The sequence below is a fragment of the Rhinatrema bivittatum genome, chromosome 11 (assembly GCF_901001135.1).
Source record: "Rhinatrema bivittatum chromosome 11, aRhiBiv1.1, whole genome shotgun sequence".
Lineage (NCBI taxonomy): Eukaryota > Metazoa > Chordata > Amphibia > Gymnophiona > Rhinatrematidae > Rhinatrema > Rhinatrema bivittatum.
This window is the reverse complement of record NC_042625.1, coordinates 6,480,018-6,505,221: the sequence shown is the minus strand read 5'-3', so window position 1 is coordinate 6,505,221 and position 25,204 is coordinate 6,480,018. Positions and strand designations below refer to the sequence as shown.

The following is a 25,204-nucleotide window of genomic DNA, read 5'->3' as shown; positions in this document are numbered from 1 at the left end:
ACATATAAAGTAAAGACGGTGATTGAGTCAAGAGCAGAGTTACAAGAGGCAAGCCTGAGTGAATGAGGTCAGCAGACCCAGGGAAGATGCTAAAATGGCAGCAGGGTCCACTGCTCTCATGTGCCTAGATTTTCTTTTAAATAGCAGTATGTGCCAGTGCATCAAAAGAAAACTTCTAAGGCAGAAGGAGAAGAGTGATTGCTGCATCAGGGTGAATTGAGCTGCTAAGATGGTGGTTTTTTTCACTGAAAACTAGCTGTAGGACATTTTTTCTTTTCTACCCTGAAGCTGAGGGTCTATTAGAACAGTAGAATGACTGTTGGATAATAAATTCATGGTTATGTTATTTACATAATGGTTCACAAAAAGCAGGTTACGTGGGATTGTAAGAGGTTTCAAGTTCTAATGTACTAGGCTGGGCATTACATCTGATCCACAAGGACTTCCGATAGGGTTCTTTGCTGGGAGAAGAGGGAGCAAAGATGTGTTGGGTTACTGAAGGTGGGGTTGGGGGAGGGAAGGGAATTGTGGAGGGGGTACAGGAACTGGAAGCTGGGGGGTGGGATAGTGGTGGGCAGGACAGGGTACAGAAACCTGGGATTGTCATAGATGCTGTTACTTAAAGGATAGCAGAATTTACTTTGATATCACCTAATGTTAAAGGGTTAAACTTACCTATGAAATGACAATTAAGAAAGCTCAAAGGCAACATGCAGATAGAATACTCATCCAAGAAACACTTTCGCAAAGGTAATGATAGGTTACTAAAGCATAAGGACTTTCTGGGTAGTGCTAGCATCAGATTCTGGTGGAAAAAAATGTAGTGGTTCCCTACACTGGGCAGCCATCCGAACGACCCACTCTCAACACAGTCTTTCCAAACATCAGCTCCCCCAGCACGAACATACAGCTGGTAATGCCAGGAGAAAGTGTGCAGTGAAGACCATGTTGCCGTTCTACAGTTCTCCTATGGCGACACCAACTGACACTCAGCCCAGGAGGCTGCCTATGCCCTACTAGTGTGTGCTCGCAACTCCCCTGGAACTTTCTGACCCTTGCAAATGTAGGCTGAAAAAACAGCTTCCTTCAACCAACAAGCAATCATGCCCTTAGAAGCTTTACTTCCCTTCTTAGCACCTCCAAACAATACAAATGGAGAAATTACTTACCTGATAATTTCATTTTCCTTAGTGTAGACAGATGGACTCAGGACCAATGGGTATAGTGTGCTCCTGATAGCAGTTGGAGACGGAGTCGGATTTCAATCTGACGTCAGCATTACATATACCCATGCACGAGGCTCTGCTCCTCAGTTTTCTCCTCGAAAAGCAATTATGGATATATGCGTATTTGGATAATTTTGATTAATTTGGTTATCTTGATTAACTTGAAACTTGATTACTCGGATTGGATGACTAGGTTTCTAGCTGAAGACCGCTAGGTCATTCAACCGAGAAGCGCCGACACCTGGTAAAATGGGTGTCTGAACTAGAGATAAGGGTTGGCTTACCCGTGCTTGTGTTGCACTCGGGGGGAGGATCCCCTGGGGCTTCTTGATGCGAGGCAGTCATGGGCTGGGTGCTGAGTCCATCTGTCTACACTAAGAACATAAGAAATTGCCATGCTGGGTCAGACCAAGGGTCCATCAAGCCCAGCATCCTGTTTCCAACAGAGGCCATACCAGGCCACAAGAACCTGGCAATTACCCAAACACTAAGAAGATCCCATGCTACTGATGCAATTAATAGCAGTGGCTATTCCCTAAGGGGTAGATTTTAAAAAAGTGCGCCTTCGCGTACTTTTGTTGGCGCATCAGGCGCCAACAAAAGTACGCTGGATTTTAGTAGATACACGCGTAGCCGCGCGTATCCGCTAAAATCCTGGATTGGCGCGCGCAAGGCTGCCGATTTAGTGTAGCTGGTGCGCGCCGACCCGCGCAGCCTGCCGCCGTTCCCTCCAAGGCCGCTCCGAAATCGGAGCGGCCTCGGAGGGAACTCGCTTTCGCCCTCCCCTCACCTTCCCCTCCCTTCCTCTATCTAACCCCACCCCCCCCGGCCCTATCTAGACCCCCCCCCTACCTTTGTCGGGGGATTTACGCCTCCCGGAGGGAGAAGTAAATCCCCGCGCGCCAGCGGGCCGCTAGTGCGCCGAGACGCGACCTGTGGGCGGTTCCGGAGGGCGTGGCCACGCCCCCGGACCGCCCTGGGCCGAAACCACGCCCACGGGCCCGCCCCCGAAACGCCACGTCCCGCCCCCAAAACGCCGCGCCGATCCAACATGCCCCCCGACACGCCCCCCTCGAAAAATCCCGGGACTTACGCGAGTCCCGGGGCTCTGCGCGCGCCGGTAGGCCTATGGAACATAGGCGCACCGGCGCGCAAGGCCCTGCTCGCGTAAATCCGCCTGGATTTACGCGAGCAGGGCTTTTAAAATCCGTCCCTTAGTAAACTTGATTAATAGCCATTAATGGACTTCTCCTCCAAGAACTTATCCAAACCTTTTTTGAACCCAGCTAGACTAACTGCACATCCTCTGGCAACAAATTCCAGAGCTTTATTGTACGTTGAGTGAAAAAGAATTTTCTCCGATTAGTCTTAAATGTGCTACTTGCTATCTTCATGGAATGCCCCCTAGTCCTTCTATTATTCAAAAGTGTAAATAATCGAGTCACATCTACTCGTTCAAGACCTCTCATGATCTTAAAGACCTCTATCATATCCCCCCTCAGCTGTCTCTTCTCCAAGCTGAACAGCCCTAACCTCTTCAGCCTTTCCTCATAGGGGAGCTGTTCCATCCCCTTTATCATTTTGGTTGCCCTTCTCTGTACCTTCTCCATCGCAACTATATCTTTTTTGGGATGTGGCGGCCATAATTGTACACAGTATTCAAGGTGTGGTCTCACCATGGAGTGATATAGAGGCATTATGACATTTTCTGTTTTATTAACCATTCCCTTCCTAATAATTCAGGTAAGTAATTTCTCCATTTCCTAGCATGTAGCAGATGGATTCAGGATCAATGGGATGCACAAAAGCTACTCCCGAACCGGGCAGGAGGCTGCCCGTGGCCCATTTAGCACTGCCTTTGCGAATGCTGTGTCCTCCTTAGCCTGAACATCCAGGCGATAGAATCTCGAGAAGGTGTGGATGGAGGACCATGTTGCCGCCTGACAGATCTCTGCGGGTGGCAGCATCTTGGTTTCTGCCCAGGACACTGCCTGGGCCCTTGTGGAATGGGCCTTGACTTGTAGAGGTGGGGGCTTGCCTGCTTCTACGTAGTCCGCCTTGATTACTTTCTTTGATCCAGCAGGCAATGGTTGCCCGCAAGACTGCTTCCCCTTGCTTCTTCCCGCTGTGAAGAATGAACAGATGGTCCCATCTTTCGTACAGGTTCCGATCTTTCCAGGTATCAGACTAGGAGTCTGCTGACGTTCAGGTGGCGAAGAAGGCATGAGTCTTCCGAGTCCTTATGCTTGCCTGGAGATGGCAGCGAGATGGTTTGGTTTAGATGGAAGTGAGAAACCACCTTTGGCAGGAAGGAGGATACAGTGTGCAGCTGTATGGATCCCGGCGTGAATCTGAGGAACGGCTCCTGGCATGATATTGCTTGAAGTTCAGAGATTCGACGAGCTGAGCAGATTGCCACGCGGAATGCAGTCTTCAAGGTCAGGAGCCGTAGGGACAGACCGCGAGTTGGTCTGAATGAGGCTCCCGCTAGGAAGTCTAACACTAGATTGAGATTTCATAGGGGTATTGGCCACTTTAAAGGTGGTCAAATGTGCTTGACCCCTTTTAAGAAGCGGGAGATGTCTGGGTGGGCCGCTAGGCTGCTGCCGTCCACCCTGGGTTTGAAGCTGGCCAGGGCGGCCAGTTGTACCTTGATGGAGTTGAGAGACAACCCTTTGCTCACGTCTTCCTGCAGAAATTCCAGGATCAAGGGGTTTTTGACTGTCCGTGGAAGGATGTCGCGGTCCTCGCACCAGACTTCAAATATTCTCCATACTCATATATATATTTATTTATTTATTTTTACTTTTTATATACCGGCATTCGCGATGGGAGTCGCATCAATGTTAAGGAGTCGCATATGTTAAGGAGGTGGAGAACTTGCGCGCTCGGAGCAGTGTGTTTATTACTGGTCCTGAGTATCCACTCTTTTTCAGGTGAGCCCTCTCAATGGCCAGACCGTAAGCAAAAATCTCGTTGGGTCTTCGTGGAGGATCGGTCCTTGCTGGAGTAGATCCCTGTGTGGATGTAGGCGTAGAGGGTTTCCCGCCAGAAGTCTTCGCATGTCCACGTACCACGGCCTTCTTGGCCAGTCTGGGGCCACTAGAAGTACCAGCCCTCTGTGGTGTTCTATCTTGCGGATGATTCTGCCCAGTAGTGGGCATGGAGGGAAGACGTACAGTAGGTCCTCCTGAGGCCAGGTCTGGACGAGGGCGTCGATTCCCTGGTACAGCTGTTCCAGTCTTCGGCTGAAGAACATGGGAACCCGGGTGTTGGACCCGGTTGCCAGAAGATCCATGGCTGGTGTTCCCCAGTGGTTTACTATCTGCTGGAAGGCTGTTGTTGACAGTGTCCATTCCCCTGGATCCAGACTCTCTCTGCTGAGGTAGTCTACAGTGACGTTGTCTTTTCCCACGATGTGGGCGGCTGATATCCCTTGTAGGTTTGATTCTGCCCACGTCATTAAGGGTTCTATTTCCAGGGACACCTGCTGGCTCCTGGTTCCCCCTGTCGGTTGATGTAGGCCACTGTTGTGGCGTTGTCCGACATGACTCTGACTGATTTGCCCCGGAGTCTGTGGCTGAACCGTAGGCAGGCTAGTCGGACTGCTCGGGCTTCCAGTCAGTTTATGTTCCATACCAATTCTTCTTCATCCCATTGCCCTTGAGCCGTTAGCTCCTGGCAGTGGGCTCCCCGTCCCCGCAGGCTTGCGTCCGTGGTGAGCAAGATTCATTCCGGTGGGGATAGGCTTGTTCCCTCGCTCAGGTGGTCTTCTTGTAGCCACCATTGTAGTTGGTTCCGAACCTTCGCCGGTAGCTAGGGTGGGGCAGAGTAGTTTTGAAACATCGGGTTCCATCAAGACAATAGAGAATGTTGTAGGGGCCGCATGTGGGCCCTTGCCCACGGGACGACTTCTATGGTTGATGCCATGAGTCCGAAGACTTGGAGATAGTCCCACGCCGTGGGGAGAGTGGAATTCAACAATGCTCATAGTTGTTCCATCAATCTCCTTCTCCTTGTAGGGGGAAAGGTGACTTTGTTCCCTTTGGTGTCAAACCGGACTCCCAGGTATTCCAGGCATTGGGAGGGCTGCAGGTGGCTCTTGGGTGTGTTGACGATCCACCCGAGGTTCTGCAGTAGTTCCTTGACTCTGGTGGTTGCTTGCTGGCTTTCCTCTGGTGATTTCGCTCTGATCAGCCAATCATCCAGGTATGGATGCACAAGGATTCCCTCTTTCCTCAGTGCTGCCGCTACTACCACCATGATCTTGGTGAACGTTTGGGGAGCCGTAGCCAGCCCGAACGGTAGGGCCTGGTACTGGTAGTGATGGCCCAATATCGGAAAGCGTAGGAAACACTGGTGGATGCAATGGATCGGTATGTGGAGATAGGCTTCTGACAGATCCAGGGAAGTCAGGAATTCTCCCGGTTGTACCGCCCTTATGACTGCACGCAAGGTTTCTATGCAGAAGCGTGGTACCTTCAGGTAGCGATTGACGGTCTTGAGGTCCAGTATGGGCCAGAATGTTCCTCTTTCTTGGGCACGATGAAGTAGATGGAATAGTGCCCCGAATTTTGTTGATGTGGAGGCACCGGTGTTATTGCCTTTAGGGCGAGTAGTTTTGATAGTGTGGTTTCCACTGCCTTCCTCTTGGAGGGGTCATGGCACGGAGAAATCACAAACTTGTCTGGAGGGATGCTGTGGAAGTCCAGGTAGTATCCCTCTCGGATGATGGATAGGACCCAATTGTCTGACGTTATCTCGACCCAACTTTGGTAGAAAAGGGCAAGCCTGCCCCCTATGATCTCTTCCTGTAGATGGGTCTGCTGATTCTCATTGCGTGTTGCGGCTGGGTCCTGGTCCTGAGCTGGCTCCTCTTTTGTTGTGTCTGTTCCAAAAGGACTGCCCCTTGCCGGCGGGGCAGGGGGCTTGGTAAGTGTTTTTGTATGGTCTATAACGCTGGGATCCTCTGCCCTTGGGTGCCTGGGGAGAGGGGCGTTGGTTCCTCTTGCTCCTGTTCTTCGGTAGATGGGGTGCTGGGGACTCGCCCCATTTGTCGGCTAGTTTGTCCAGGTCGCTTCCGAAGAGGAGTGATCCTCTAAAGGGCATTCTCGTGAGCCTCGTCTTAGAGAACGCGTCCGCTGACCAGCTTCGGAGCCAGAGCCGTCTTCTGGCTACCACTATGGATGAGAGGCTCCTGGATGAGGTGCACATCAGGTCTGAGTCGCATCCGTGAGGAATGATATTGCTGGGTCTAATGCCTCGACTGGCGTAGTTGCATCCCTGGCCATCGCCAGGCAGGCGCGTGATACCACTGCGCAGCAAGCAGCGATCTGAAGGGTCATAGCTGATACATCGTAAGACTGCTTCAGGATGGATTCCTGCCATCTATTATTGGCATCCTTGAGGGAAGCTCCACCCTTGATTGGTATGGTGGTGTGCTTTGTGGTGGTGCAGACCAAGGCGTCGACCTTGGGAAACCTCAGGAGTTCCTTCGTCGCGGGGTTCAAGGGGTAAGAGAGCTTCTATTGCTCAACTCTCCTTGAAGTTGGCCTCTGGGGCGTCCCATTCCAGGTCAATCAGTTGTTGTACGGCCTGTAGCGTAGGGAAATGGCGTGAGGTTTGGTGGAGCCCGGCAGGGAAGGGCCTCGCCTTGGACTCTGCTGTGTTGCATGTGTCTGGGATGGCCAATGCCTTCAGACTCGTGGCTATGAGATCTGATAATTCGTCTTTTGGGAAGAAGTGCGTCATGGTGCGATGCAGTTCCGTTCCTGGAGGGAGTTCCCCTTCTTCCAGGGGTTCTGGTTCCTCTTCCGAATCATCTGTGTCCCCTAAGGGGAGGTATTTGTCCAGGTGCGGCTCATCTGGTGGAGGCCGAGAGGGCCCTGGTAGGTTCTGGGCCACTGGCGGGGGTTATGGTTGTGCCACTGGTGGTCCTGTCTGTGTGTGGATGTAGGATTGTAGTTCCGCGAAGACTCCCGCCCAGGTGAAGTTGCCTGGGACTGGCATTGGGTCCGGTGGCGCTCCCCGAGGGCCCCCACTGTGGAAGGGCCGAATCGGGAATAGAGAGGTCCGGGGTAGTCTCGTTGGTAGATCAGGAGTCCTCTACAGGCTGAGGGGGATCTTGTCTCGGCTCTCCCCGAGCTTCTTCACACAACAGGCACAGGGCGGAAGTCACCTCGGGCTGTGCCGCTCTCAGGTGGCATGCTGGGCAGAGGACTGGGCCTTTAGCTGTCTTGGATGGCGAAGCCATGATTTGCGCGTGTATCCTGTACAGATGCGCGTGCTGGGAGGCCTGGTTATATGTTCCGGGTGCGCCTAGGAATGGAAGATGCGTGCGTGGCTGTGCGCACGGGCCTAGTTGTGTGCTCAGCACCCTTTGTGTGCGGCGCTGTGTGCATGGCTCAGTTGTGCAGACAAAGCAGCGACTAAGGGGGAGGGGAAAAGGCGCCGGCGACCATGCGGGCAAGATGGCCCTCCCCCCAGAGGGTCTCCACGTGGGAGGACCCTCGAGCCGGATCAGGGTCTAGCCCGGACGGGGCTGCTCAACCTGATTAGACAGACGCCGGAGGGACAATCTGTGCGGTTATCCAAGCCTCGCAGACCAGAGACTTACAGAAATGTTTTCTACGTTACCTTGTCTCGGTGCTTCCCGGTGTCTTGCCAGGTGGTCTCTGGCTGCGGGGGAGAGGGGAATACCTTCACCGCTGCGCTCAGATTTGCACCCGCTGCCTCTCAGCCACTCCCTTCACAGGGGGCTAAGTCCACGCCGGGACCAAGGCTTACCTCTGAGGGATCTCGGAAATCACCTCAGGAATTCTCGACTGGGGCAGGGACCCTCAGGTATCACTGCAGGAGAGTGGGGCTCGTCTGTAGATAAGATTCTCTCTCTTTCTGTCTTCTTTGAATTTGGAGTTTGGTTTTCTAACGCTGTGCAAGGGTATGTGAAGTCCTGAATTGCTATGGAGATGGAAAAAACTGAGGAACAGAGAGCCTCATGCACGGGTATATGTAGTGCAGACATCAGATTGAAATCTGACTCCGTCTCCAACTGCTATCAGGAGCACATTGGTCCTAAGTCCATCTGCTACACGCTAGGAAATGGACGATACGACCGCCGAAAACTGTTGGTGACCTTCAGATACTGTAACAGTACCCGAATGTCCAACAAATGAAGCTTCCTTGCCTCTGGAGTGTCAGATGACTAATTCGGAACCGTGGGAAGCTCCACTGTCTGGTTAAGGTGGACCAAGGAAATGACCTTGGGAAGAAATAAGGGCACTGTACATATCAATACACCATCATCCGTAATCCTCAGAAACTGCTCTCTACAGGACAAAGTCTGCAGCTCTGAAATTCGCCTGGCTGTACAAATCGCCACCAGAAACACCACTTTCAGGGTGAGGTCCTTTAGCAATGCTCTTCATAACGGCTCAAAGAGATGTCTGCAACACACTCGAAAAACCAAGTTCAAACTTCATGCTGGACACAGCCTGCACACTGGCAGCTGCAAATGCTTGGCCCCTTTCAAAAACTGTATCACATCTGGATGTGATGCCAAAGGCCTCCCTTTTAGGTTACTTCTGAGACATCCCAAAGCCGGCACTTGAATACACTAGACCCATGGACAAGCCCTTCTGCAAAAAGGCCACCAGAAAAGGGTGGACAAGAATCACCTCCCCTTTCTCAGGGCCGCCACTACCACCATTATCACCTTCATGAACATGTGTGGGGCCATCGCCATGTGCCTGAAACAGGAAAGGCTACCCTAGCACCATGAACTGCAAAAACTTCTGGTGTTCCGGCGAGATGGGAATATGCAAATAGGCTTCAGTCAGGTCCAAAGCCACCAGAAACTCTGCTTTCTGGACCACTATGATTACCGTTCACTACATCTCCATTTGAAAATGTGGCACTCGCAGCACCCTGTTGACTTTCTGGAGATCCAGAATGGGCTGGAACATACCTTCTTTCTTGGGAACCACGAAATACATTGAGTACCTTCCTTGTCCCCTTTCTTGTGGGGGAACCTGTACAATGGCATCTAGTCTTAATAAGTGGTGCAGTATATTCCATATCGCCTCTCGTTTGGATCAAGATATGTGGGGAATTATGAGCTTTGCCAGCAGGCCATGTCAGGGTTTAACACTAACTTCCCTTCTCCCTGACCTTTGCACTGAATGAAGCAACACTAGTGCATCTAAATCTCTAGCTTATAATTAACCCTGACTGCCTGAAAGGATAGCTAGTTGCCACGTAGTCAGATGCAGGATAAAGACAGACATTATGGTATAGGATTCAGCAGCCAATGAAATGATCCGTACACACCCCCTTAGCCAAGCCAATGGTGTAGTGACACGTCTGTATGCTATGGGGAGAGGAGCCAATGATGTGATGACACATTGTATGCTATTGGATGTATGTACAATAAAAAGGGGACCCACGGGAGTGGTCGGCCCTTTTCCTTCCTGCCATGAATCCTGCCTGATGTGTTTTCATTGCTGCAATAAGATGTGCAATGGGACATCATGAAAGCTTCCCTGATCTGACAAGAAAATTCTAATGCGTAACTGTTTACCATCACTTCTAGGACCCACTGGTCCACTCTTTGTAGAAAAGGGACAACCTCCTTCCTATTGCATCCAAAGAGTGGACCTGCCTGACTTCATTGTGAAGCCTTTCCTCCTCCTGTACCCTGACTTGCACCATCCCTGGAAGTTCTATGGGAACCCTAAAAGGACTGCTGCCGACCTGAGGCCTGCCTTTGCCCTGAATCCGGGGCACTTTTGCCAGCCCGAAAATGCCTAAAATCCCGAAAATGGAAGCATAGCGGAAAGGATTTCTTGACCACTTTCTTGTCCTCCAATTTATTCACCTTGGATTCTCCCACACATCTGCCAATCAATTACGCAACCACAGCAGTCTCCTAGCTGCTATTGCAAAGTCCATATTCCTGACCGATGTCCGGACTAAGTCATATAGTGCATCCGTCATATAGGCCACCCCAGCCTCCAACCGGGCCACCTGCTTGAGATCCACTGTCAGACTCCTTCTCCTGTGCCTTCTGCACCTAGCACAAACAGGACCTATGCATCATACTACCGCAAATCACCTCCTGGAGACTCAAGGCCAAAATTGCAAAACATCCTCTTAAACTGAATTTACAGCTTGCGGTCCTACACATCCTTCAGTGCAGCCGTCCCCACCACTGGGATAGTGGTCTCCTTCATGACAGCCGAAACTGATGCATCTACAGTCTCAGCAATTCTAAGGTCTCCTCCGTCAGTGGATACAACTTCACTGTTGCCCTACTGACCTTCAAGCCAGCTTCTGGTTTATCAAGCCAGCTTCTAGTTTATCAGCTTTTTCACCTTCATGGGCAATGGGAAAGCTTTTGGTGGTCCCCACAATCCATTTAGCACTGGATCCATATCTTCAATATCTGAATTCTCCTGGGAGACCATGATTCCCAGCTCTTCTGGGACATGGTGAATGAGAGGCTTTAACTCCTTCTTCCAGAACAACTGGATGACTCTTGGATCATCTCCCTCAGTCACTGGCAACTTGTCTGGGTCTGCCACATCCTTGCCGCTGGGTCAACGACTAGATTGCCTACTGCTAGGTCATCCCTGGATCACCACCTGCCGCAAATGGCTTGTCCGGATCCTCAGCATCCTCAGGTCTATCCCCCTCTGAGGACCAAGTGAGACCAAGGAGACGTAGCAAGGATCCTCCCCCTCCTGAGGCCACCTTGGATCTCTGAGGGGCACCACAGATTCTCCCCCCCCCCCAGGGGCTGCTTTTACACTGCTTCCCACCTGGCCAAATAGGCCTTGTAGAGCAGCAATACAAAATCCGCAGAGAACTCTTCTCCATCCAATGGCTCCAAAAATGCTCCACTGCCCAGCCCCGTGTCCCCCGGTGTTGGACAGAGCAAGCAACTCCTCCCCAAATGATCTCTGCACTGCAGCTCTTGTTATCTGGATCCCTCCACCCTCAAAATCCTCTCTTGATGGCTGCTCCATTAGAGGAGGGGGTGGGGTGTCCCTAGGCCCTGTGGGAGCAGAAGATTTACTGCCGTGTGTCTCACTGCCTGCCGCCACATTTTCAGCGCCCTCCGCGGAGCCTCAGATATTGGCCCTGCCGAGTGGGTGATCCTCTGGCCACCCGCAGCCTTTGTGGAGGTTCCCTCATCCCCGAAGCACAGCCTGTGCAAAATGCGCTTGCATCCAAGTGAATCTGGCATGAGCTGTAGGTCGGACAAGATTTGGTGCACTGAGATGCCAGCGCCATCAGGCCTACCACGTGGGAGTCACGCTGAAGCCACTCAAAAGAAACCCCAGCCAATGGCTCCAAAAATGCCCCACTGCCCAGCCCCGTGTCCCCCGGTGTTGGACAGAGCAAGCAACTCCTCCCCAAATGATCTCTGCACTGCAGCTCTCAGGCCTGCAAGCAATCTCAGCTTATGCTCTCAGTAAAAATTTCTTGCTGTCTTTTTTTTCTTTTCTTAAAGCACCACAGCCCCAAAGCAGCCCAAAAGGAGAAAGCCCACAGATACTTTCCTGCTGGTGCTCTAGGGAGAAGTCCCCTGAGGGGATGAGGGAGCCAGGACTCCAGGAAGACACAGGCAGAGAGCCAGTTCAAGGATTTCCAACCCCCCCTCTTGCCTGGCTCCATCTGAGGGATGGTCCACAAAGGTACCTAAAACTTCAGGGAGTGCTTAAAGCTGATTCTCTTCTCTTTATCTTTTCTCTCTCTCTTTTTTTTTTAAACCTCACTCCGACTGCAGGTTTTCACCTCTACCAGCTGCTGAAGATAGAGAAATACTGAGGACTGCAGGCGGCAGTCTCGTTTTTGTTCTCTGCCTTCATCTGCTGGTAGGGATGCAAAACCCACTTGCCTGGACTGATCTGGGGTACGAATAGGAACTGACATTCCAGAAACTCAAAAAGACACAGAGGGCAGATATTTGCTGATCAATGTGAAACTTGGGTAGTGTTGGTTATTCTTATGAATCTGTATGCCCCCAATTTCAACCAGGGACAATTTTTTGAGTGTCTATCCGAACACGCAAGACCAGATTTGGATAACATCATCAATGGGAATAGCTTTGAAGCGACAGAGAGGCAAACTACTAACCATGATCAAATCCTTGAATCTTATTGATGTATGAAGGGTGTTAAATCCCACTTTCAGGGATTATATAATCTTCTCTCATCCCCATGGGACATTCTTGCATTGGTTATATGTTGGTACAGAACTCTTATGGGGGAATGGACTAGAATGCTGCACCTGGTTAGATCGTGCACTGGTATGGTTGAAGCTGTGGGGGTTACCCCTTCCAGATAACAGATATATATGGAAGCTTAATGACTCATTGATTAGAGATTAACTGATTGCGGGAAAAATCGAGGAAGAGTTTTGGGAGTACTTCTCAACAGAAAAGGTGAGGTTCGGCCAAGTATGGTCTGGGATGGTCTGAAGGCAGTTACTGTGGCAAATTGATATCATGGGCTACCTGGAAAAAGGAGAGGGGAAGAAATTAGAAGTCCAACATAAAAGGACAGATTCCCAGAAAATAAGGCTACAGCTGGATAAGGAGACATGGGCATTGAAGGATCTCTATGTAGACTCCATTCAATATCAATTGCTACTGATGAAACAAGTACATTTTGAATTTAGTAACATGGCCTCTAAATTACTAGTGAAAATTTAAAAAAGAAAGTAGTACAATCTTAAATCTTACAAATAAGGGTTAGAGAAGGGACTATGTTGTATACTCCAGTTCAGATACGAGAAAGATTTTGACAATTTTACCAAGAACTATTTATGGAGGAAAGTAATATCACTCAAGCGGATATAAAGGGAAACTTGGAGGGTGTGCATCTCTCGAGGCTTACTCAGCTTCATCAAAAATTGGATAAGGAAATTACTGTGTTTGAAATTTTGCAAGCTATTAAAAAATTAAAGCTAGATAAAGCACTGGGACTCTATGGGTTTACAGTTAGTTTTTACAAGAGATTTGATAGTATGTTGACAGATCCCTTGAGGAAGATATTTAATGCTCTATTATCTGGTGATTATATGGCCCCTTCTATGAAAGCAGCAGGAATAGTAGTATTACCCAAAGAAGGAAAAGAAGACAAATTGTAGATCATACTGGCCAATATCACTACTCAATATTCATATAAAGCTCTTGGCAAACATCCTGGCCAATAGACTGGCAGGAGTGATTCCGGGGTTGGTCCATGAGGACCAATCCGGATTTATCCCTGGGAGGTATACTGCTGACAATGCACACAGAGTCCTTAACCTTATATGGGCAACACAAAGGGAACAGGATCCTGCCCTATTAAGTATAAATGAGGAAAAGGCCTTCGACAGAGTCCACTGGCCATTTCTCTGGCCAAATGTATAAATCCCCTTATGGCTCAGCTACAAGTAAATTGAGATTACTCTGAACCTTTTTTTGCTGAGTAAGGGAACAAGGGAACAAGGTAGAGACAAACTACTCCCCTTTGCTACGGAACATTTATAAAGATCTAGATGCTTGGAATGATGACCAAATATCATGGCTAGGAAGAGTAGCTGTATCATGGAGGAAGTGTTCCCCTCTCATGCCTATAATGGCAAAATCCTACGAGGATTGGACATGGGAGAATTTAAAAAATGGGTAAGCCTTAGGTCAGATTGATTTAAAAAAGGGGAGTGGGGTGGTCAGTTTTGTTGCATTGCGAGATAAGTATTCTTTGCCTCATACTGATCTATTTGCATACTTCCAAATACATCATTTTTTCTAGACCATTGGTTCTCAACCTTTTTTCTGTTGGGACAAACCTGATAGATAGTTCTCACATGTGTGACACACTGAACACATGTCAGTCACAAGGCTAAATGTAAATGTACACTTTGCATCCACAGGAACCCTACCCCCAACCCTCAGCAATGGGTATAAAGCAGAACTAGAACATTCCCCGTACAACTCGCCATACAAAAAATATACTCTGATGTTATCTCAATAACATCAACACAAACTCCCTCTACTACCAGGCGCAATAGCCCTACTTATAAAAAGACAGCAGTTCACCACCAATGCATGTCCTATTGAGAAAACACAACAAATAAGGTGAGGATTTTATTAGCCTATTTGCTAGTTATACCACCACTGACTGGTGGGGGAGTTGACGGCAGTCGAACACAGTAGATGGCTGGACTAGGTATATTAGATCTGTCTTTCTGTTAACCAGCGGCACTGAGATGGGATGCTCCCACAGGGGGGGTCCACCAGGTCCTTGAAAATGTCATGGACTGGTACTGCCACCACCTTTTTTGGGGCATCCATGAATTACGGGATCTCAAGTATTTTATGCCTGGAGTCTTGTTCTGTTAACAGTTGGAAAGGCACCAATTCAGACATTGCCTTGACGAATCCCACAAAAGAGAGATCCTCGGGGGGGGGGGGGGGGGGGGGGGGGGTTGAAGAGAGAGATCGCTGTCATTCCTCTGGTGGTGAGAGTTTGGAAGTCAAATCTTCCGATCCCGGAGGATACAGATGCCTCCCCTTCCCAGGGGTCATAGGGAGCATCCCCTCACTGCGACCCTCTGGGGATGGGGGGAGGTCGAAGGCCCATCGGTGAGTGCGGAATGGCCCTTGAGGACACCAAGAGGTGCCGGAGGCATAGATGGGCCTTGAGACCGCAAGAGCGGCGAGGAATCCAATGGTGTCGGCAGGATCAGGGGCACCAAAAGCATCGGTGGAACAGACCCCATGGGCCCTGGGAAAGCTGGCAGGTGAGGTGGCACCTTGTGTCTCTAGGCTGCTATCAAACCCAATGGCCCTTCCTCCTCGGAGTCGCTCACCAATATGGAAGCCGGTGGCGGTGGCAGCTTGGGGCACCAGAGCTGGCCGAGTCAGTGAGATACCAAGCAGCATGTTGAGCCGCTCTAGCAAAGGCGCAAGCACCGGTGGAGCAGGCTGTTGTGGTGGAGGTGGTACCCGGGGAACCGGAGGTTACGAAGCCCTGCAGGGCCCAGCTGACCGCCAACCACATGTGCCTAGCTCCTTCTCAAAGACAGAGGATAGAACGGTCTGAGGAGATGCCGGCGGAATAGAGACGTCCCCTGGATAGAGGGGAACTGAGCCCTCCACCGGTGTCAGTGGAGGCTGCCTAGAGGCATCAGTAGGGTCAGAGGGAAGGACCTCCTCCGCCCTCGACCGCTTCGTGGGAGGCACAAAAGTCGATGCCTTCTCACGGTCTAGTTTCAATGAAGAGGATGATAGATGACTGTTTCTTCGACCTTTCTTGATGATTATCGCGGTCTTTGCCTGGTACCAATGGCGATATCGAGGAACCCAACCGAGTACGGGATGACAGGGTTAGCGGATGGTCCCCAGTAGAAGAGGCGAACCTGACGGGGTTGAGGCCAGGGGCTCCTTTCCAAATGGGGTGGAGGTCCTAGACGCTGAGGCCAGATCCGACTGTTTGGACCCGAATAGTTTTCCATTTCATCAAGATGGGCCAGATGACCCTCAGGCACGGACATCGTGGGAAGCCCCCAGGCAGAAAACGCAGACCTCGTGGGGGTCTGTGATGGACATATTCCGGGGGCACTGGCGGAAGCCGGTCGATGCCATGGAAAAAAATAAAAAGAGCATGGCATGCGGGCAATGGCCGGCAGGCACTGGGAAGGGAAGCCATCTGCGATAGACTGTGAAGGCATGAAGTACTTACCGACTTCTGCCCGAGGAGGGCAAGGGATCCTATGCGACACGTAGAAGGAAAAAAAAGCACTTCAAAATAGCCAAAATTGTTAGAAAGAAGCCAGAGCTCCGAAACTGCGAGGCGACAGCTCCAAGGAAAAGAAGAGACTGAAGAGGGACCCCGCGTGGATGCGTGGTTAGCAGCATGCTGGGCATGTTCAGTGTGCCTGTCAAAGTTTCTAGAAACTTTGACAAATGTTTTCCATGCAGGCTCCATCCGATGATGTCACCCATGTGTGAGGACTATCATCCTGCTTGTCCTTGGAGAAACTCTTCATCCCCACAGGGACAAGTCTCAAAGAAGCAGCCAGGCTCTTGCTGACAGAGGAGGGAAAGAGGGATCCAGCACCATTGGCTTTCAATTCCCTTCCTACAATCAGGTCAAAGCTAGAAAGTCTCCGACCCCTCCACTCGTACCTACTCACCCAAGCAGCTTGCCCTAAGGAAAAACTCCAAGATGCAATTTGTCTCCTCAGACTAGTAAGCTGAAGGATTCAATACATCTACCATCTGCTGGAGATAGAGAAAAGATAGAGGTGCTGCATGCTTCACTAAGCCCTATGAGGAGGGATGTCAATGAATCAGAATTTTCTCTGTTTCCATCTGCTGGCAGGGGTGAGGGGCTAAACCCATGCATAGTTGACTGATGAGATGGTAAGGAAAGAATGTTGCCTGAGCCACAGGAGGAGAGCTGATCTCAAGCTAAGGCATTCAGGATTTCTAGCTGACTCTGCCATTAGCTCTCTAATCATAAGTAAATCTCTTCTGATTTATAAAAGCAAAGTGCAGGCCAACCTGATGTCTCAAATAGCAAGTGCTATGCACTTATATGTGAAAGATCTCCAGTTCTATCCTTGAATTGGGTCTTCCACTTTCAGAGCTCCCAGGAATGGGGCGAGGGATTCATTGTCATTGCTTAAATGTGACACTGGTGGCTAGATTCAGAGTCCATGAATCCAGAGTTTTTTTGGAAGGTGCATGGCTCCTGGCCAAGGGCCACTGCAGCAATGAGCAGACTATGGGGGTCTGTGCGCGTGTGTTGATGCATATAGGGAAGAATATAAATGTAGGGGGGAAAGTCCCAGTGTAATTGTGAATGAAGGCTCATGGCGGACATTTGTCTCCAGTGAATACACACTGCAACTAGCATCAGGACTGCAAATACTGCAAAATATAAGTTCAGGCTGCTCAGAAGAAATCACAAGTGAAGGATCATTTTATAAATAACTATGAATCTCCCTAGGAACCAGGTACTGTATCTGTTTCTCTCTATTCACAATTAGTAAATGCTCTAAAAGCAACCTCAGCCTATTCAATTTTATGGTGTTACTCACTGTAGAAACAGCTTTTTCATCATAGCGTGCAGCGTCCGATGCAGAGCTGGGTCATACAACAGGGAGGATGGAGATCCTAGCCAGCGGTAGAAATGCATCACCTGGTTATCAGCGTAAACATTATGATACTGGGTGATCTCTTTTACCCATCCTACCACCATGCTCTTCAGAATCCTGCCAAAGGAAGCAGGAGAGTCACACAAGAAAAAACCACCACCCATTTCATCCATCAACTTCTTCAGAATCCTGCTAAAGGAATTTGAGGCAATTGCACAAAGGATGTTCACGTTCAGCACCCACTAGACAGTCTAAAAGGAAACAAATGTCAAATACAAACAAGCAATGCAGTTCACTCTAATCATCCCTCTGATCAGACACTTCAGAATACTGCCAGAGAAATCTGAGAAAACTGTAGTCACAGTTCTACACAATCATTGAAACTGAAATACAACTGAAATTAAAAAAAAAGGAGAGAGAGAGGAGTGAAAGAAAACAAACCGGGATCACCAAGTTCACTCTCCGTTTTAAGTGCTTGCAGTTCAACCACCATGGTAAAATTACTATTTACCTGATAATTTCCTTTCCTCTTGAGTAGTCAGGCCAGTTCATTATATTTGGGTTATGCACACCAGCAGATGGAGACAGAGAACAAGCAGCTCACCAATGTCACTCCTTATATGCATCCGTGCTGAAACAACCCTGCCAGTATTATCTTCAAAAAAATAACTGTGGACAACTTTAAAACTAAAAACTGGAAACTCCAGCATTCTCTCTTTTCCATTTTTTTAAACTTTCAGAAGACCAAGAAATTGAATGGACCAGAGTGAAGATAGACAAAGGCAAGAACAAGACAAGAAGTGAAAAACCATACTCTCCCAAGGGCAACAAATTGATTGTAATTCCGCCAATCATCTCCCCTGTCATATTAGGTCTGCAGAAGCAGAATGGCCTCCTTCTACATCCCTTCAGGGAGTAAGGAGAAATCCTGTGATTCAAAAATCGGCAAAGAGAAGGGCCAGTAAAAGGGGGGAGGCCTACAAAGGTGTATGTGTATATGCTTGGGTGTGTGTGAGAGAGAGAGCGCGAGCGCATCTGCATGTGTATATATATGAGAGAGTGCGCACCTGCAACAATCTTTGGGTGACTAGAAATCAAAAGATCCCAGGTATGCAGAGCTGGAGATTTTTAATCCTATTTTAAATTTTTGGATGCTATTTGAAATATTTGGTGTTTGGGAAATATTAGAAAAATCTGAGCATTTTAATTATTGGATATTCATTGGTTTTGCTTGACATTTATTCTTTTTATTAATATGGTTTTAATATTATGAATGCTGTTTTGTATCTCTTGGCTTTATTGCTTAATGTTTTATGAGGAATGATGATTCTGTTTTTCCATTGTTTCCCTGCATAATAGATTTTTTGTGTTTTCCAGAGCATGTGTGTGAGCAAGAGTGAGTGAGCCAGTGAGAATATGTTAGTGAGAGAACGAGCATGCCAATGAGCATGTGTGAGCAAGAGCACTATTTAAACCGGTGAGCATGTGTATGAGCAAGAGTGAGTTAGTGAACATGTGTGTGAGCCAGTCAGCATGCATGTGACAGAATATAAGGGAGTTTGTCTAAGAATGAACCTTTATGTTAGAATGTGTGTATAACATATGAGAGAGAGGAGAAAGTTTGTGCATAACTCCTATTCCTGATTAATCCATGATAATCTCAGGCTGGCTGGAGTCTAAAGTTCCCAGGTATGTTTTTAAATATTTTATTGATGTTTGGAAAAACTACAAAATATGTTATATGTTGTTTTTAATCAGATGTTCTATTCATTAGCTGCTTTGGAATATTTATTCTTTTTATGAGTATGGCTTTACTATTATGATTAACGGTTTATACATATTGATTTTATTGTTTGATGTTTACTGAGGAATGGTGATGTTTGTTTTCCTATTGTTGCACTGAATATGGAGCCTGTCTTATTAGGTTTCAAATTCAGTTTTTGTTTGCATGTTTCTAGTTATGCTTTATTGTCTCTTTATATTGTATTTGGTGAAGGTTTGTGCGTTTTGCGTGTGTGACTCAGGTGAAGTATTCTGTTAGCATGTAGTTTCTGTGTAGGGATCTATAACAAGCTTGGCTTGTTCAGTTTTCCTAATATCAGGTGTATTGGTGTTTTATGGCCGGTTGTAATATTTGCAGTGTTGCCTTTTCATAACTAGGACTATTACTGTCTGAGTGCTGGCAGTTAGTGCTGTTTTCATATGGTAGATTTTCAATATTGTTATTCAGATTACGTAAAGCTTTCTGAAAGCCAGCATGCTTTACAATACTTCTAATACTATATGGCTGAGGTGACTTTTGCTGCAAAATTTTCTGGTTGGGTCCATGTAAATAATATACATATTGTAAGTGATATTTTTACTTTAAAACACTGAATGTTCTTTTTCATATATAATCTGTTACTATAAATGCATATTTTTTTAATTTGTGGGAAGGGTGGGGCCAGGAGTATGTGCAAGGATGTAAGGTTCACCTATGACACCACCGGTGAGAAGTTGTACATGTGCATGTGATGCAAAGAGCTCCTGGCTCTCAGAGAATGAGTCCGATCTCTGGAGGCTAGAGTGGCAGACCTGGAGGAGCTGAGGCAGACAGAGAGGTATATAGATGAGACCTTCAGGGACATAGTAGTCAAGTCCCAACTTCAGACTGGCAGCCCTGGTGCTGCCTTGGAGGAAGAAGGTCTCATAATGGGAGAGCACCAACCAGGTGTAGCAGGAAAGGATCCTGTAGCAAGGACCTGCTCTCCCGGTGATGCATTGTCCTTTCACACCAAGGATATCTCCCCAAGGCCTACTGCCCAGGAGGGAAGGGTTAGGTCAGCTGTCATAGTTGGTGATTCGATTATTAGGAATGTAGATAGCTGGGTGGCGGGTGGGCGTGAGGATCGCCTGGTAACATGCCTACCTGGTGCGAAGGTGGCAGACCTCACGCGTCACCTAGATAGGATTTTAGACAGTGCTGGGGAGGAGCCGGCTGTCGTGGTACATGTGGACACCAACGACAAAGGAAAATGTGGGCAGGAGGTTTTGGAAGCCAAATTTAGGCTCTTAGGTAGAAAACTTAAATCCAGAACCTCCAGGGTAGCATTCTCTGAAATGCTCCCTGTTCCACGCGCAGGTCCCCAGAGGCAGGCAGAGCTCCGGAGTCTCAATGCGTGGATGAGACGATGGTGCAAGGAAGAGGGATTCAGTTTTGTAAGGAACTGGGGAACCTTTTGGGGAAGGGGAAGTCTCTACCGAAGGGATGGGCTCCACCTTAACCAGGATGGAACCAGACTGCTGGCGCTAACCTTTCAAAAGGAGACAGAGCAGCTTTTAAACTAGAACAAAGGGGAAAGCCCACAGTCGCTCAGCAGCGCATGGTTCGGAAAGAGGTATCTTCAAACGATACTAATGATGCATTAGAATTAAGGCATCCAATAATAAGAAAAGCAGTTCAAGTGCTTGTAACTAAAAACTCACCTGAGCTAAAAAATTCTAACTTATCCCTATCAATTAAAAAGGAGAATGAAAATACAAACAAAAACCAAACTTTGAAATGTTTGTATGCTAATGCCAGAAGTCTAAGAAGTAAGATGGGAGAATTAGAATGTATAGCAGTGAATGACGACAGACTTAATTGGCATCTCAGAGACATGGTGGAAGGAGGACAACCAATGGGACAGTGCTATACATGGGTACAAATTATATCGCAATGACAGAAAGGAGCACCCGGGAGGCGGTGTGGCATTTTATGTCCGGGATGGCAGAGAGTCCAACAGGATTAAACATCCTGCATGAGACTAAATACAAAATTGAATCTTTATGGGTAGAAATCCCTTGTGTGTCGGGGAAGACTATAGTGATAGGGGTATACTACCATCCACCTGGTCAAAATGGTGAGACGGACAGTGAAATGCTAAGAGAAATTAGGGAAGCTAACCAAATTGGTAGTGCAGTAATAATGAGAGACTTCAATTACCCCAATATTGACTGGGTAAATGTATCATCGGGATATGCTAGAGAGAAAGTTCCTGGATGGAATAAATGACAGCTTTATGGAGCAATTGGTTCAGGAACCGACAAGAGAGGGAGCAATTTTAGATCTAATTCTCAGTGGAGCACAGGATTTGGTGAGAGAGGTAATGGTGGTGGGGCCTCTTGGCAATAGTGATCATAATATGATCAAATTTGAATTAACGACTGGAAGGGGGACAGTAAATAAATCCATGGCTCTCGTGCTAAACTTCAAAAGGGAAACTTTGATAAAATGAGAAAAATAGTTTGAAAAAACTTATAGGAGCAGATACCAAGGTAAAAAGTGTGCAAGAGGTGTGGTCATTGTTAAAAAATACCATCCTAGAAGCACAGTCCAGATGTATTCCACAGATTAAGAAAGGTAGAAAGAAGGCAAAACGATCACGGCATGGTTAAAAGCGGAGGTGAAAGAAGCTATTTTAGCCAAAAGATCTTCATTCAAAAATTGGAAGAAGGATCCAACAGAAGAAAATAGGATAATGCTAAAGCATTGGCAAGTTAAATGTAAGACATTGATAAGAAAGGCTAAGAGAGAATTTGAAAAGAAGTTGGCCATAGAGGCAAAAACTCACAGTAAAAACCTTTTATTTATTTTATTTATTACTTATTTTATAGCTTTTATATACCGACATTCATGTGAAACATCATACCGGTTTACATTGTAACTGTTAGGTAGAAAAGTATATCCAAAAATATATCCAAAAAGTATATCCAAAAATAGGTAGAAAAATATATCCAAAGCAGAAAGCCTGTGAGGGAGTCAGTTGGACTGTTAGATGATCGAGGGGTGAAAGGGGCAATTAGAGAAGATAAGGCCATCGCGGAAAGATTAAATGCTTTTTTTGCTTCAGTGTTTACTGAAGAGGATGTTGGGGAGATACCTGTACTGGAGACGGTTTTCATGGGTGATGATTCAGATGGACTGAACCAAATCACGGTGAACCTAGAAGATGTGGTAGGCCTGATTGACACTGAAGAGTAGTAAATCACTTGGACCGGATGGTATACACCATAGGGTTCTGAAGGAACTAAAAAATGAAATTTCAAACCTATTAGTAAACATTTGTAACCTATCATTAAAATCATCCATTGTACCTGAAGACTGGAAGGTGGTTAATGTAACCCCATTATTTAAAAAGGGCTCCAGGGGCGATCCGGGAAACTACAGACCGGTTAGCCTGACTTCAGCGCCAGGAAAAATAGTGGAAAGTGTTCTAAACATCAAAATCACAGAACATATAGAAAGACATGGTTTAATGGAACAAAGTCAGCATGGCTTTACCCAGGGCAAGTCTTGCCTCACAAATCTGCTTCATTTTTTTGAAGGAGTTAATAAACATGTGGATAAAGGTGAACCGGTAGATGTAGTATACTTGGATTTTCAGAAGGCGTTTGACAAAGTTCCTCATGAGAGGCTTCTAGGAAAAGTAAAATGTATTCACCTAGAACGTAAAAACTCTGAGACAATTCAAAACCCCATCAAACTTAAAAACAATCAGGAAGTGGAACTAACCGAGAAAGCTTGCACCCTAGGAGTAATAATAGACACTGAACTCAGCCTTAAGCAACACATATCACAAAAAGTTAGGGAAGGCTACGCCAAACTTATGATCCTTAGGAGGCTTAAACCCCTACTAACCCAAGCACACTTCCGAACAGTTCTACAAGCACTTATATTCTCTAGCACAGACTACTGTAACACACTATTTTTGGGACTACCGTATGTAACAATAAGACCTCTACAAATCTTACAAAACTCTGCTGCCAGAATACTTACTGGAAAAAGCAAAAGAGACCACATCACCCAAACACTTGCCGAATTGCACTGGTTGCCAATAGAACAAAGAGTGCACTATAAAACACTTTGCACAATTTACAAACTGATAAACGAAGAAAAAGCAGACTGGTTAAACACAGCACTACGCTTACACATCCCACAGAAAAATCTTAGATCAGCTAATAAAGCTCTACTAACCATCCCATCAATCAAGACAGCAAAACTGACCAAAGTCAGAGAACAAGCCCTATCATTAGCCGGACCAGCACTATGGAATTCATTGCCACTGGAAACAAGATTATAGAGAGACTTAAAACTCTTTAAAAAAAAGTTTGAAAACATTTTATAATGAGAATGGAGATTCAGAAGTTTAAATGAACAAGCTAAAGTCACCAAATACCACACCATACCTATACATTATCATTTTACTCAACATTATAATAAAATAATTTAAGAGAACTGTAGTACAAAGTGCAATGATTGTATGGTTTTTTTCCTATTAATCATTGAAAAGGACAAGATCCAGATCACACAACATATACCTTATATTATGAATACATGTTACCGATAAATGTTCTGGCACATTGTTAGTAAGAGTTCAACCAAATATATATTTACGTGCCTCATTGTAAACCGTTGTGATGGTGCTTTACTAAACGACGGTATAGAAAAGATTTTAAATAAATAAATTAATTAATTAAATAAAAAGCCATGGGATAGGTGGCGATGTCCTTTCGTGGATTACAAACTGGCTAAAAGACAGGAAACAGAAAGTAGGATTAAATGGACAATTTCTCAGTGGAAGGGATTGGGCAGTGGAGTGCCTCAGGGATCTGTATTGGGACCCTTACTTTTCAATATATTTATAAATGATCTGGAAAGAAATAAGACAACTGAGGTAATCAAATTTGCAGATGATACAAAATTGTTCAGAGTAGTTAAATCACAAGCAAATTGTGATAAATTGCAGGAAGACCTTCTGAGACTGGAAAATTGGGCATCCAAATGGCAGATGAAATTTAATGTGGATAAGTGCAAGGTGATGCATATAGGAAAAAATAACCCATGCTATAGTTACACAATGTTAGGTTCCATATTAGGAGCTACCACCCAAGAAATATCTAGGCGTCATAGTAGATAATACATTGAAATCATCGGTTCAGTGTGCTGCGACAGTCAAAAAAGCAAACAGAATATTGGGAATTATTAGAAAGGGAATGGTGAATAAAACAGAAAATGTCATAATGCCTCTGTATCGCTCCATGGTGAGACCGCACCTTGAATACTGTATACAATTCTGGTTGCCGCATCTTAAAAAAAGATATAGTTGCTATGGAGAAGGTACAGAGAACGGCAACCAAAATGATAAGGGGAATGGAACAGCTCCCCTATGAGGAAAGACTAAAGAGGTTAGGACCTTTCAGCTTTTCAGCTAGGGGGGATATGATAGAGGTGTTTAAAATCATGAGAGGTCTAGAACGGGTAAATGTGAATATGTTATTTACTCTTTTGGATAATAGAAAGACTAGGGGGCACTCCACGAAGTTAGCATGTGACACATTTAAAACCAATCAGAGAAAGTTCTTTTTCACTCAACGCACAATTAGACTCTGGAATTTCTTGCCAGAGGATGTGGTTAGTGTAGTTAGTGTAGCTGTGTTTAAAAAAGGATTGGATAAGTTCTTGGAGGAGAAGTCCATTACCTGCTATTAATTAAGTTGACTTAGAAAATAGCCACTGCTATTACTAGCAACATGTTGCGGTTCTGGTCCACGGCCGGTCCCTCTCCCTACCTCGGGGCTGCTCTGACTGACCGCGGCGTCCTCAGTGCCCGTTCGGGCCTTCTTGGGGTCTTCCCGTGGCGCTCCCTCCACGCGGAAGACATCGCCGACTCTCTGCTGCTGGCCCCGCCCCTTATGCGCACACATGCACAGGGGCCTGGAATTTAAAGGGACCAGCGCAGGAAACTTAGCTCCGCCCCTGGGAATGAATTCAGGCGCCTTCAGCTAATTAAAGCCAGCTGTGAGTT

The 25,204-nt window shown here is 47.0% G+C and overlaps 1 protein-coding gene across 4 annotated transcripts in view; it reads right to left on the bottom strand.

Moving 5' to 3' along the window:
• The window catches only part of POLE (DNA polymerase epsilon, catalytic subunit), a 379,412-nt gene that overhangs the window by 42,499 nt on the left and 311,709 nt on the right, over nt 1–25,204 (bottom strand). For 3 of the 4 annotated variants that reach the window (XM_029570995.1, XM_029570993.1, XM_029570994.1), the window contains exon 40: nt 17,322–17,495. The exons of the other annotated variant lie outside the window; for it this stretch is intronic. In XM_029570995.1, the coding sequence (XP_029426855.1) occupies nt 17,322–17,495 (174 nt within the window). The remainder of the gene's footprint in view (nt 1–17,321; nt 17,496–25,204) is intronic. 4 annotated transcript variants of the gene reach the window in all.